At 41.0% G+C, this 15,214-nt stretch overlaps 1 protein-coding gene across 9 annotated transcripts in view; it reads right to left on the bottom strand.

Annotated features, from left to right (window-relative positions):
* Positions 1–15,214, bottom strand: part of ARHGEF12 (Rho guanine nucleotide exchange factor 12) — a 162,495-nt gene that overhangs the window by 35,283 nt on the left and 111,998 nt on the right. For all 9 annotated transcript variants that reach the window (XM_075840099.1, XM_075840101.1, XM_075840104.1 and 6 more), the window contains 4 exons: positions 15,035–15,160; positions 5,309–5,423; positions 3,216–3,316; positions 2,521–2,598 (listed from right to left, as the gene is read on the bottom strand). In XM_075840099.1, the coding sequence (XP_075696214.1) occupies positions 2,521–2,598; positions 3,216–3,316; positions 5,309–5,423; positions 15,035–15,160 (420 nt within the window). The remainder of the gene's footprint in view (positions 1–2,520; positions 2,599–3,215; positions 3,317–5,308; positions 5,424–15,034; positions 15,161–15,214) is intronic.

Raw genomic sequence — 15,214 nt, 5'->3', positions numbered from 1 at the left:
AGTTTCGATCAGTACCATTTTTAGGTACATGCGACTTTTTGATCTTTATTTATTCCATTTTCTGGGAGGTGAAGTGACCAAACAATTGTGATTCTGGAATGGTGTATTGTTGTTTTATTTTATGGCGTTCACCGCGCGGGATAAATAACGAAATCATTTTGTAGTTCAGGCTGTTACGGACGCGGCGATACCAATTATGTATAGTTTGTTTATTTTTAGTAATAATAAATGACTGATAGGGGAAAAAGGGGGATTTTTACTTTTTAAACTTTTATTTTCACACAACTTTTTTTTACTGTATTACTTTGTCCCACTAGGGGACTTGAGGGCAGGAGGCTCTGATCGCAATTCTAATACACTGCACTACATGCGTAGTGCAGTGTATTTGGAGCGGTCAGCTACTCGCTGACAGCAAGCACTTTGTCAGCACCCACTAGGCTTCCGTAGATGGCATAGCCTGACGCCATTGTTAGGCGTCCGGTTGCCATAGCAACCATCGCTGCCCGCTATCATGTAGCGGGCCGTCAATGGTGTTTTAACCCCTAAGAAGCCGCGATTCGCTATTGACCACAGCTTTTAAGGGGTTAATCAGCTGGGACACAGTGATCGGTCCCTGCTGTAGGAGCTGCGGCAACTGCTGTACGAGACAGCAGCTGTCACAGCTCCTGTATGTGTCGGAAAGACGGCCGAAATGTCCGTTCCTCCCGTGACGCACTATTCCGTCATGGAGTGTGAACGCTATGGTTAGCATGACGGAATAGTACGTCACTGAGCGCGAAGGGGTTAAAGAGGACCTTTCACCACCCCAAACATGTCTTCGCTCTGACACTGTGCAATCAGCTGCGGACAGTGTCAGGGCGGCTTGCGCTGTGTTCTCTCCCACGAGAACACACACAGACTTGGTGGTTGTGCTGCAGATAGCGTTGGCACGCACATCGACGAATGTAAGTAGATCTCCTCCTCGTCTCCTTCTCTGCTTCTTCTCCTAGTCTCTGCTTCTCCTACTCGTCTCTTCTTGTTCAGTGGTAACGTCTATGTGCGAGTGAATGGCCGAGGGCGCGCGCGCAACTATCTGCAGCACAACCACCAGGTCTGTGTGTGTTCTCGCGGGAGGGAACACCTCGAAAAGCCCTGGCAGCTGATTGGACAGTGTTAGAGCGAAGACATCACGCCCCCTTGCCTTTTAGTTAGTTACAAACACCCCATTGACAGTTCAGGGGCTTATTTACATATCGGGCGCCAAATATAATGGCACCGATATGTAAATAACGGAGGGAGTAGGAAAAATAATTTTATGTGGGACCGTGTTTGTGAAGCCTTTCCTATAATATGCTGCACATGTTTGGGGAGGTGAAAGGTTCTCTTTAAAGCAGGCCTGTCTGTGCCGTACATTTACAACATGGTGTGGGAAGGGGTTAAAGGGGTTTTTCCACTATGAACATTTATTACCTATCCACAGGACATGTGTGACTGCAGCTCCATTCAAAATCCTCCTCCCTGCGATCGTGCAATGAGGAGGAATGGAGATTGGGACTCCGGCTCTAGTGATCGGTGGGGGGTCCATTATGGAACTACTATTTAAGCAATTATTACATACTTTGATAGAAAGCTGAAGAATGCAACAGAATTATTCAACATGGTGCAAAAAAAGCTGACAGCGAAATGCGCGTCGGGGCGCCTGTTTGTGGTCTGTGGTTGGTCTTGTTGAGGGATAAATATGCAAAATACGGGTTGGTATTTGATATAATCTGGACCCTTGATATTTTGCACTTTTACATTTGTACCCCTTATCCAGTGATTATGTATTCATGTACTGGTAATTTATGAGGTGTAACTATGTACAGTGTTTTTTGAATATTTATATACTATACCACCCTATTACTGTATATGTAATGTGATGCATTGTGATCCCTCACTCCCCCACCACATTTTATTGTGTGTTTTTTATTTTGTGTGATGGCCTATATATGTTTTTATAACATATTCTAATAAATATATATATTTTTTGATATATCGGATAGTGCTATATTTGTACTACTGGTGATTTATATTCTGGATCTATTGTGTCTATATATGTCCTTACAGGTATTCTACTTCTAGTGTCGACATATATGGACTTTTATTCTTAAAACAGGTTTTCTGTTTGGCTTGGAACTTATAGGTATTGATGCAAAAGAATATTGTGCTTTTTGGAATATAGGAGCAATCAACGAATACATCAGACATAAGGAGAGCGCGGGGGTCGGTGTATTCTTTGATCGCTCCTATAAGCCAATCGGCACAGTCATTTTTTGCCCAATGAACCCGTCCCTGTAATACGCTGCTCTTACCTAGGGCAGCATATTCAGCTAACAGATCCACTTTAAACTAGATCTATTGTTTGCAGTAAGAGCCTTGTTCAGTGGTCCGCAAGTGGTAAAGCGTATGTTGCCGCTAGAAAATTAAACAGAGCTCAGAATTTAACTAGTATATATTATGGCTAAGCAGAATTAAGCAGCGGAGTAGCTGGGAACTACTTACTCTTAACTCATCAGTCATTGGATACTCCCCTGGTTTCAGGTAAGATAGGTCAAGTCTTCGCTGGTAGTCTTCAAGCCTCTGAAATCAGATACAAATACTTCGTAGTGACAAATGATATAGTTAAAGGCGCATCAACAACCACTAAAAATATTTTAGTTTATTTAAAAGTGCTACGTTATATTAGCGCACAATTATTTTTCTTCAAAATCCCTTCCTATTAACCTATTTGGTGTTATGTTTTGTATGGTCTTGAGGCAGTCATCAATACAACTGCAAGAGATTTGGGAAAATCCAATTGCCCACGACTGATGTGCAACCAGTGTCAGAATACAGGCTACTGTAAGCCGCTACTGTATTCTGCTGTGAATAGACTGATTCCTGATACTGTCACAAAGTGCTGCTGTCAACACAGCAGCCTCTGATAGCAGTCCAATCACAGAATACAGGCTGTCTACAGCACCCACAAGGCAGTGGTAGAGAACCTGATTTCTCAACATCTCTGAAGGATTGTGTAGGTTTACATAAAGGAAGTAATTCTAATAAAGGATATAAAGAGAATTGCCGATCCCTTTAGGATATCATTTTTGGCATCTCCAAACTGACACTTCAACTATATTGGGTGACATCACAATAAACATGATTTTGGTACCTCTCTCGTCAGCTTTTTACCCATAACTATTACACATAAAGCTCACCTGCTTGTTCTCCGCTTCTCGGACAGCCTGGTTAACATGATTTAGAATCCGCCGACAATGGTCCGCAGCATTCTTTACCTTCAGTTTTTCCTCTGGTTGGTCTAGTGAAGATAATAAATACTTAAAAAAGCTTCTACAGAGGAGATTCATCAAACTACGTTGTGCTTTCTACTCTGAAAACAACATTCGTGTAAGGATCTCAAGATAATAAAATCTTTAAAATACTTGTAGAATGAATTATAGCATGACACAACCGCAAACAACAACATTCAACACTACTCAACTCCGTACAGAAAAGAAAAATCAGGGGCATGCTGCAAATCCTGGCAAAATCCGTGCAGTAATGGAAATCGCTGGTGTGGACATGGTCATTTGCACTGCTGCAAAATGTACATTTACAGGAGCATATGTAAGAGATTGTATTAAAAATATACCTTCTTGGATGACATTCTCACTGCCCACTGGTGTAATGTCACAAGGACAATGTGGTCACGTGAAAAACTGCTCAGCCCCGCTATATATATATATATATATATATATATATATATATATATATATATACACACATACACACACACTTGCAGTTGCTCTGAGAAAAAGATGTGGTCTCGAGAGCATGGATGTAATGTCATAAGGACACAACATCGGGGGAATTTTTTACCTATATATTTTTTGACTAATTAAAACCAGATAGTGAAATAATCTTTATTTATAATCTGTTTGTTTGTTTTTTTTTAATGTAAATTGTATTACTCTTATTTCTGTACGGGATTATGGTAGCCGCCATCTTGACTGAGCTGCTGTTAAAAGTATTTAGTGATCTGCTTTACAGCAGACTCGTGGACAATAGGAACCTTTAAATAGGAGGGGATTTATTGACTGCTATGGGAAAGCTTTCTAGCCATTCTCTGTGACCTCTGCAGAAGGAGGGGAGCGGTGACATCGCTTATTATCACTTGTGGATCTTGTGTTACCTATATAGAGGTGTTACCTTTCATTGTGATCCTGCCTGTGATGATAATGAGATGGCTGCTGAGAAGTGATCTCTACACAACAGGAAGGGTCAGTCGAATATGAATTAGTGGAGCCTATGTTATTTATATGGAGGTGTTACCTGTCATGATAATACTGCCTGCGATGATAAGAGGACTGCTGAGAAGTGATCTCTACAGAACAAGAAGGATCAGTCTATTGTGAATGGTGGATCCTGTGTTATCTATTTATAGGTGTTACCTGTCAGTGTAATCCTGCCTGTGATCATAAGATGACTGCTGAGGAGTGATTTCTACAGAACAGGAAGTGTCAGTATATTATAAGTGTCAGTATATTATGAGTCTCAGTGGTCATGGTGGAAAACTGCAAGATTTTAGAATTATTTTTTATGATAGATAATAACAAAAATAATAAAAAAAAAAAACGTAAATATTTTTTACATAAAAACTTAATTTAAACAATAGGTCATTTTCTGATCACACATGGCCTATAAACTGGAGCAGAATTGCAAATCACAGCAGGTAATACATGGGCATTTAATTGTTGTAGTTTTATGTATGTTCTGGAAAAAAAGGACTGACTGTTGTGTCTGCCGACAGGGTTGAAAGGAAATTTTCCTGCTACAACACTGGATTGCTCTCTCTATTAATATACTAAAGGACTTGATATACTAGCGGTTCCATAATATGTCCCTGTAGGTTCACTACTAATTATAGTGAGCTGAATATATACATCAAACTCATAAATCAACGCACTCAAGTCCCAATGTTTTCTTCGCTGGGTACGGTTAAACAATCCAAATACCATTTGGTTACGGATAAGAATGGTCATTAATGAATGTCATTATTGGACCATATGGTCAGCCATGTTTTTGCCTACAGCGTATGAAATCCTGCTGTTCCCATTACATGGTAGATCAATGATCTTTGGGTATTGTCAGTTTGAAATGCTTTTCGCATAAGCAAAAAATACATTATCCCCATAAATGCATATATACATACAGATGAGCTTTACTTCACATCAATGAAAGGAAACCTGTATCGTGTAAAAAACTAATAACCGTATTGAGATTTCAGCCATTTCACTGGAGCCCCGCTGACCTGAATACTTGGCGATGTTGTCCAGCAGAAGGGGATACTTGGTCAACCTCTGCATCTCAGTTGGAATAATGTCCTTCAGCTGCAAACGTCTACACAGTGGATTACTCTCAGCATCCTGCAAGGGTACATCCATCATTGTTAACAAGTCTGATTACATGCACCAGTAATTTACATCTCAAACATTAAGTGCTTCACTCCATTACAAATTAAATGACGAGAACATCTCCACGCTATGCCCGGTATGTTATAAAATAAAAAGTGCAAGAGGCCAAATACTCTTATTATAACCCCAGGAATCTGTCAGAATTATTCAGCTGATCTATAGATAATGTTCACTCATTTATGTCTATATTTAATTGACATAACTTAATGAACATATATGAACATGAATTCATTCAAGGAAATGACACAGACCTGAGTTCCAAGTGCATTGAACGAAGAAACCTTTTTATATACAAAGCTAGTGTTGACCTTGAATGCAACAAAAAAGTAGTGAAAGTCGTCATGTTTCAACTATTCAACCCAAGCGATTGGTGACTAAATGATTTTTCATAAAAATTATACTATACGTGCCCTTCCCTCCGAAGGGCACGTCAGATGATTAATGCTTTTTGCAACACCCGGACCTTCCACGGTTAAACTGAACAGGAGTTCGAGCACTATATACTTCAATGGTTCTCATGAATGGCGGGAGGTCCAGGTGTTGCATTCGTAATAAGGAAGCGGCCTAAGGTTCTTTCCCAATCATTTTTCAATACTTCTATTCATCTAAAGTAAAAATGAAGCAACTTTTTCAACTGTAATGTGTAACGAAAATAATACCATTTTGTGTATACAACACCTTAGCAAACTTATTACTACGATAACCTACACAAGTAGAGAGGGCAGATGGAAAGAAGCTTAAAAACATAGAAAAGCTGACAAAACAGTTCGAACTTGCTTCCGAAAGGAAAAAAGAAAGGAAACCAAGGAAAGATGACATAATTCAAGTTGTGAATACTCATTTGAACCTCTATCAGAGCCTGTTACAGCAGTAAGGAGACATATGTAAAAAAATAAATGCTACTGATGTACTAGTAGTTACCGATCCAGTAATCCCCAGATCGACATCAAGTAAACCTTTATCAAAAAGAGCAAACAAAGATCCAAAACTGGCTAGAGGCCTGGTAACCTCAAAACAGTCACCGCAAGTTGAAAAGAGTCAAGGGCCCCCAAACTGCCTAGGATCCTCTACCCAATGCATGTTTCACCAAAGGGCTTATTCACCCTTCAGATAAAGTTTTTGGTGATCATTGGGACTTCTGCTGGAAGAGAGAGGCAGTGTGTTTATATGTACCAAATACCCACCACCAATTCTACATGGATCTGTGGAGAAACTGGATGCCACATGACAACAGCTGCTCAAATGCACTTGCAGGTAAGTCTTATGACTACACGCTCGGGATATTTATAGGTTTAAAATATATTGTAGGTAAAGGGGGTTTTACACAGGATGATTATCGGGCAGACAAGCGTTAATATAACACTCATTGCTGATAAGTGCCCTGTCTAAATAGGGCAGCGATCAGCAGATGATCGCGCATTTGCTCGTTCTTCTGCTGGTCCTATCGTTTTAAAAAAGTAAAAAATCATCGATGTCGGCAGCACATCCCCCTGTGCTGCTGACAAGATAATAATGGATGGGGACGAGCGATCGGAGTAACTACCGCTTGGCCACATCCATAGCTCTGTGAGACAGGAGCAAGCGAGCGCCGATCAACGATGTCTCCTGTGGTGAACCCTTCCATTGAGCGGGTGTTTGTGTAGCTGATCTTTAAAGGACGGGTGTCGTGAAAAAAAATTTTTTATATAAATTTGCTTTTAGTGTATTATTAAAATACATTTTATTTGTGTGTTTGTGTTTTACTTTTTTCTAACTTTTACTTCACTATGGGGGCTGCCATTTTTTTTTCCATCTCTGTATGTGTCGATTAACGACACATACAGAGATGGAATACGGCACATACATCCCCATAGAGAATGCGAACGGGAGCCGTTCCATTCACTATGGTGTACGCCGTCTGTGTGGGAACGGCGCATGCGCCGCTCCCACACAGTCCAAAAGAAGGGTCTTCGGCCGAGCGACATCCGGCGCCATTTTCATGTGGACCGGAAGCCGCGGCCGGACAGTAAGATGACTACTTCCGGTCGCGGCTTCCGGACATGTGTTCAGAAGCAAGGACTAGGAGCGGAGGGAACGAAGGCAGCGGCAGGAGCAGGTAAGTTATGTCTGTGTTTGTTTGTGTTTTACTGTGTGATTAGCACTGTATGTAAGCCTACTACACTGTGCATTCGCTCAAAAAATGGCGACACACAGTGTAGGAGGTTTGAACATTCAACCCCCTCCTTTCTTCTGGCACTAGCCAGGATAAAGGAGGGGGATTAATTGAGCACACTAGAGTGAGTGTGTCTTCTCCAATTTTGCAGCATAAAGCAATGAGGTTGCTTTACCACATGCCAATGCTGCTATTTTGGGAATTGCTCCCTCTAGTGACCAGCACATGGAAATGTTATAAATTAGAATCTAATTTATAATATTTCCTGACTTGTGAAAAAATTTTAAAAAATTAGAACAATGTGTAATCATGTATATACTAACTAACTAGCGACACATTCCCTTTAATGGAAGTAGTGACCTATGTATGAAGCGTCGGACTAGGGTCCCTAGGGCCCACCAGAGGAGATGATTCTGAGGGACCGCCCTCCCTCTATATAGAACATGTCCACTTTTCATTTCATCATAATACTTGTTGTTATCCTTGTACACACATCACATACCATCAATAAGGACAAATAGGTAATTTGTGAATCATCCCATAAGAAAAATACTCTCCAAATGGGGTTGTCTTCTGCTGGACCTTTAAGGCTCATTATTGTGTTAGAGCCTTGGCACTCCGGAGGAACCTCTGGTCCTCCGGTGGGCCAGTCCGACCCTGTGCACACTACATGTATTGAATGTGACTTTGGCATTATGATTTCTTTTATGACCACAAATATATAGTTATATTGTAACCATTCAGTCCATAAGTATTTTTTATTTTTGCTTTGGAATGCTGGGAATTTACAAACATATCTTATTCGCTGTTTTCTGAGTAGTTTCTGCTGTCTCAGACCCTTTACACCGAACATCCTATGTAGTTATATTTATTCTTTTATGTTCTGTAAATTAACTGTAATGCAGTCTATAATTCCCAGTTGTGCAGTCATTCATAAACAGCACTATATAATCTATACACACAAGCTTCTTTATGATCATAATGAAATGGTTCTGCCTCCGGCGGTGACATCCTTGAGGAGAGTTTGCTGTGTGACCTTAGTATAATAGAATGCATCTTCATTTTTCATGAGAAGCAGTGTTTATATGACCAGACCGCACCAGCTCAAGGGGACGCATACGGTACAAGACAGACATCTACCTACATGTATTATTATTATTATTGAACGTGCATTTACACATAGTAATTTTTGGCATGATTCAAGCTACAGCATTAACAATCACTGGTGTAAAAAAAAATAAAAAAATTATCATTCTTGCTTGTGCGGTTCATCTTTCCTACGGTTGATCTTCTCTAAACACAATTGGTGGTCAAAATGGTTTGAAAAGGACTTTGTTTTTTTAGGTTATTGATATTGATGATACAAAGACATAAAATAATTACAAAAACATAGGAATCCAGACCAATTCATGAATACATCAATACACTCCAGTACAGGCGTTATCTATAGTACTGTGGATTAGGTATTTGTATATTGTGTCAGTCTGAATCACAGACCTATATATAAAAGTCACCATCACAGTACTTAATAATATCCTCCGGCAACCCTCCAAATAAAGGGCAACGACACCGTAACAATGGGTATAAAAATAATCACTGCCGCGATATCCTCCAGCAACCATCAACAGAAAAGGGACACCGTTTTTATACAGATTCTTACATCCCGCTGTAGGATCTAATGATTTAGTGCAGCTGTATTGTGTAATCATAAAACCAGCAGCAATGGCATGTTATTTATGAGATACATGGGCATTTAACGGTTTCTTGAAGAAACATTATCGTTGCCGGGCTACGCCTGGTGGTAGAGAGCTGGGGCGCTGTTTTTGAGCATCGCTGCTCGGTATTGATCTTGGGGCCGCTCTATCCAAACTCAGCCCTCCTGTGCCTCCAATATCAGTTGGTTTTTCTTAACCAATCAAAATATTCACTCCAGGTTGACAGATAAATATAGTAATACTATCACTAATGCGATCAGCCGGCAAAATGCACGAAACAGATATATTGGAGCAATACATGCTATTATTAGGCTGGGTTCACACGACCTATTTTCAGGCGTAATGGAGGCGTTTTACGCCTCGAATTACGCCTGAAAACACGGCTCCAATACGTCGGCAAACATCTGCCCATTACTTTCAATGGGTTTGCCGACGTACTGTGCTGACAACCTGTAATTTTACACGTCGCTGTAAAAAGACGGCGCTTAAAATAACAGCCTCGTCAAAGAAGTGCAGGACACTTCTTGGGACGTTATTGGAGAAGTTTTTCACTGAATCCAATGAAGAACAGCTCCAAATTACGTCCGTAATTGACGCCTCGAAAAACACGAGTACGAGCAATTACGTCTGAAATGCAGGAGCTGTTTTCTCCTGAAAAAAGCTCCGTAATTTCAGCCGTAATTGACGTTATCGTGTGCACATACCCTTACTCCTTAACATAGGAGGTGCACCGACAACCACACTGGTCTCCACATGAGCACAGAAAACCATGTGCCCGTATAGCACGGCTAAACTCATTTCGGCACTGCTCAGTGGTCTTCACACCCAGAGAGATTATTCCTTACAGATTCTGAATAATTCATCAGAGTTCCCCCTCAATTGCGTGTTCAGGCTTTTGTGATCATCATACTTGATACTATTACATTTGTATGACATGCAATGAGAAGGATGAAATTACGGCACTCACCCGTTTGGCTCGTATTCTTTTTATTGTGGCATCTAGCAAAAAATAAAAGCGTATAAGGGAGGAAATAACAGATTGCAGGTTACAGCCTGTTTCGCGCTGAGAGTAGCGCTTCTTCTTCCTCTGAAACAGGCTGTAACCTGCAATCTGCTATGTCCTCCCTTGTACACTTTTATTTTTGCTAGGTGCCACAGAAAAAAAAAAAAAAAAAAAAAAAGAATACGAGCCAAACGGGTGAGTGCCGTAATTTCATCCTTCTCATTACAGGTCATTCATAGACTGTTAAACCTCTCTTTGCTGAGCACTGCCCTAAGTTTTTGGCCAAGAAACTCCTGTCCTATTTTTTTCTCTACGTACCTGCTCCCTAATAAAGAGATTGACGAGTGGTGCCAACTTCTTTCTACTGTGCCCTATTAAATTTGTATACTGACAGCTCAAAGTAAATATGTACCTACATCAGAAGGTAGTTTTGGTGGGTGTGTGGGCATTGCGACCCCACTGATTTCTAGAATGGGCACATTGCTTTCAGGGAGAAGATGCTTAACTAGTGTATGGCTCAGAAGCATCACTCCAAGAAGAGTTGAGAGCGACTACAGGGATGCACATTCACTTTAGAAACCTGTTCATTATCAAAGATGTTGAGCAGCCGATGACCTGTGGCATTCAGTTCCTCCACAAATCAACGTAGAATTGGTGGGGAAACTTGGTACACATCCATAGGTAGTAATATATGCACCCCATCCATATAGCATACATTGCCTCTCTCTTACATCTGGTTTGATGTTTTCGAAGATCAGGATTTTTGCTGTATCATTGTAGTTGTGCCTCGATTCTGGCCGGTAATGTGCCAGATTTTTGGCGCATTTTAAATTCACTGCATTATGGGACGAATTAGGGGAATCATCATTACTGCATCCTAATTTAACTAGTGCTGAGTTGAGTGCCCTTAGGGTAAAAAAAAAGTCTCTGGTGATCCCAAATTTAGGATCCAATTTAGGATTGTGAATATCCTTAAATGTTTGGTCCAAAAAGAACATTGATTTGTGACATACTCGCCACGTCGGGTAACATACTTAGAATATGGCCGTGGATTTCTGAAGTCGTGACACGCACCACATTTGTCACTAGTGTGCGCCAGTTTTGTAGCGCAAAATACTGGTCTAAAGTATACCACCTAATAGGTGGTGTAAAGAAGAGAAGGGAGTCTAACATGCGCCAAACATTTTCAGCCTAGCACCTCTAGCTTTAGGTTATCTATATTTAAGCCGTTCTTAATAAAGCTGCCCATTATCAAAAGGGTGAAGAAGCTTTTTGTGAAGCATGCATTGGGTAGAGGATCCTAAGCAGTTTGGGGTGTTGACTATTTAGACTCGTGGTTCTCTCTATTGTCTATATGGAGGTTACCAGGCCTCTTTCCAGTTTGTTGGGTCTATGTTCACACTTCCACATTTTAATATAGGTTTACTTGATGCTAACCTGGGGATTCCTGGATCGGGTGTAGGCTACTATGTCTCTATTGCTACAGATGATGCTGGGTCTGAGGGTGAAGGTGTATTTAGCTGATGATAGTGACAAAGTAACTTACGGGACCTTGCTGCCTAGTTGTGATTCCTACAGTAATAATAATCTTCTGAAATATCTTTCTTAATTCCTAGAAAAATACCCACTTATTGCAACTATGAATTGTCTATTATTTTTGAAAGTTATTCTAAGTCTCTGTTCACATCTGTCAGAGGCTCCTTTAGGGGCTTCAGACACAGATCCCATCGATTTCATGAACAAAATAGCGCAGCATGCTGCGCTATTCTGATGGATAAAACGATGGACACAGTGAAGGAAGCCCGATGGAATCCATTAAACTCCGTTGGTTTTGTTGCGGGTCGTTAGTTTCCATCATTCAAAGGGTTCGTTTTTTTTTTTGTTCTGCTCATGACAGCAGAACGTTAAACCTGAACACTGATGTGAACAGAGCCTAAGGATCACATTGCTAGATTGTACAAATTTAAGAAGTGTCAAAAGTATAGCTAAAGCACTGTGCCACATCCACATAAAAAAAAAGCGAGATTCAATACAATGGGACACTAATCCTGCCTTAGTGCCCCAAGATATTCTAGGTATAAAAAAGCAAGAGGTCTCCCTATTTCAGAATGACAGGTTAGGTGAGATGGTCAGGGCTACATACGACAGACATCATAATGCCCTAGTGTAAATGATACTGGTGCCACTTAATCAAGCTCCTGTTTGAAGACATACTTCAGTATAATTTGCAGGCAGTGTACCATTAAACTTTAATGACTCTCTTTATCCTAGCAGCCAGCAGTCCTGTTCAGTGAGGCCAGTGGCATTAAGAAATAATATGGGACAGACGCCGAAAACTTGTATACACTACTACCCGACCCGATCAGAGTGATAGCATATCCTAGCGATGTCATTATTTAATGTGATGGGAAAACTCCTTTAAATTACTACATATGTCACGAAGTCAATATCACAGTATAACAAATTCTCAGTAAGTATATAAACCACCCCTATAAAATTCAGCTAAATAGTATAAATAAAGAAAGCTGCACAAGCTCTGAACACCCCTTTAACCTTTACACTGATCACAGGGCGGACCGGTGGCTTTGTGACTAGCACTCTTGCCTTGCAGCACTGGGGCCCCAGGCTTGAATCTGACCAAGGACAACATCTGCATGGAGTGTGCATGTTGTCCTTGGGTCTACGTAGGGCTCTTATGGGTACTCGGTTTTTCTACCATACTCAAAAAACATACTAATAGGTTAACTGGCATTCCATGAAATTAGCCTGTGCTGGTGTTGAGATACAGAATTTAGATTCAGAGTCCCAATGGGTAGAGGGACAGATTTGAGTGATGCTAATCTTTGTACAGCTCTGCAGAATATGTTTGCACTATATAAGCAACAGAAAATAAATAAACAGTCCCACCTTTCAGTAGACGCAATGCAATAAATAGTAAAACACTGGGTAAGGCCCCATGCACACGAACGTAAAAACGCCCGGAATTACGGCACGTTTTTACGGGCCCATGGACTTCTATTGGCCACGGGTACCTCCCCGTATGCTTACGGGAAGGTGCCCGTGCCATTGAAAAATATAGAACATCTCCTATTTCAGGCCGTAATTACAGCACGCGCAGGCCCATAGAAGTCTATGGGGCTCCCGTAATTACGGGTGACTACGTGTGTGCACCCGTATTTACGGGAGCGTTGCTAGGAGACGTCAGTAAATAGTCACTGTCCAGGGTGCTGAAAGAGTTAAACGATCGGCAGTAACTCTTTCAGCATCCTGGACAGAAACTACCGATCACAATATAGATCAACCTGTAAAAAAATAAATAAATAAAAAAAAAAAAAAAAAGACGTTCATACTTACCCAGAACTCCCTGCTTCTTCCTCCAGCCTGTGATTGGCTGCAGCGGTTACATGGACTGCCGCGTCATCCAGGGAGGTCGGGCTGGATGTCGAAAGAGGGACGCGTCACCAAGACAACGGCTGGGTAAGTATGAATTTCTTTTACTTTTACTACGGAAAGGGCTGCCCCTTCTCTCTATCCTGCACTGATAGAGAGAAGGGACTGCCGATTAGTGCAGTGCAATTTTGCAGAGAATACGTGCCCGTAAATACGGGTGGAATACTGGTGACACCGGACCCATATTTACGGGCACGGGTCCGTAAATACTGGTGCAATACGGGTCGAATACAAGTGACCAAGGACCTGTATTTACAGGAGGGAAAAAATACGTTCGTGTGCATGAGGCCTAAAACTGCTACTAATAAAGGTGGACAGTAAATTTAACTTTAGTAACCAGTGCCAGGCAGCTGCTGCTAAGGCAAATAAAATTATGGGATGCATTAAAAGAGGAATAGATGCTCAAGACAAGAACATAGTTTTGCCTCTGTACAAATCACTAGTCAGACCACACATGGAATATTGTGTACAATTTTGGGCACCTGTATAGAAGGACATGGCTGAACTAGAACAGGTGCAAAGAAGGGAGATAAAGGTAATTAAGGGAATGGGTGGATTGAAATACCAAGGTCGGTCATCAAACTGGGGGCTATTTAGTTAAAAAAAAAAAAGACAGCTTAGGGTGATCTAATTCCAATGTACAAATATATAATTGGACAGTTAGAGATCTTTCTAATGATCTTTTTGCACCTAGGCCTGAAACAATGACAAGGGAGCACCATCTGCATCAAGCGGAAAGAAGGTTTCACCACCATCACAGACGAGAATTCTTTACTGTGAGAGCAGTGAGACTATGGAACTCTCAGCCACAGGATGTTGTGGTGGTTGATTCTTTAAACAAGTTCAAGAAGCGCCTTGAGGCCTTTCTTGAAAAATCTAATGTTACAGGTTATGAGTACTCGATTCTGGAAATGGGACGATGATCCAGGGATTTATTCTGATTTCCATATTTGGAGTCAGGGAGGAATTTTTCCCCTAATGAGGCAATTGGCATCAACCTCATGGGGGGGTTTGCCTTCCTCTGGATTAACACGGTATGATTATAGGTTGGACTTTATAGACCTGTGTCTTTTTTCAACGTTATTAACTATTGGCTGTAATGCTGAATCTTGTTCCAAGGAAGGTGTTAACCATACTGAATAAACACTTGTATGCGGTCAATTCATTTGTTCTACCAATGCTGTTAACTTTCATCAAAGTTAGTAGGAGTCAGTAGGTTACATGCAAATGAAACGCAACATACCTGGACAAACGTTAAGAACTTTGAATCCTTCTTCTGCCGAGACTTAATCATTTCCAAGGCGAAGGGTTGATTGCTACAAAAAGTGGCTACTGCTTGCTTTAGTTTTTCCTCCTCAGGTCCACAAAACTATAATGGACATTTTTTTATTAGAATCTCTCCTGACAGTAAGGATTCCACACA

The sequence above is a fragment of the Rhinoderma darwinii genome, chromosome 10, assembly GCF_050947455.1.
Source record: "Rhinoderma darwinii isolate aRhiDar2 chromosome 10, aRhiDar2.hap1, whole genome shotgun sequence".
Classification (NCBI taxonomy): Eukaryota; Metazoa; Chordata; class Amphibia; order Anura; family Rhinodermatidae; genus Rhinoderma; species Rhinoderma darwinii.
This window is presented reverse-complemented; position numbering and strand designations above follow the sequence as displayed.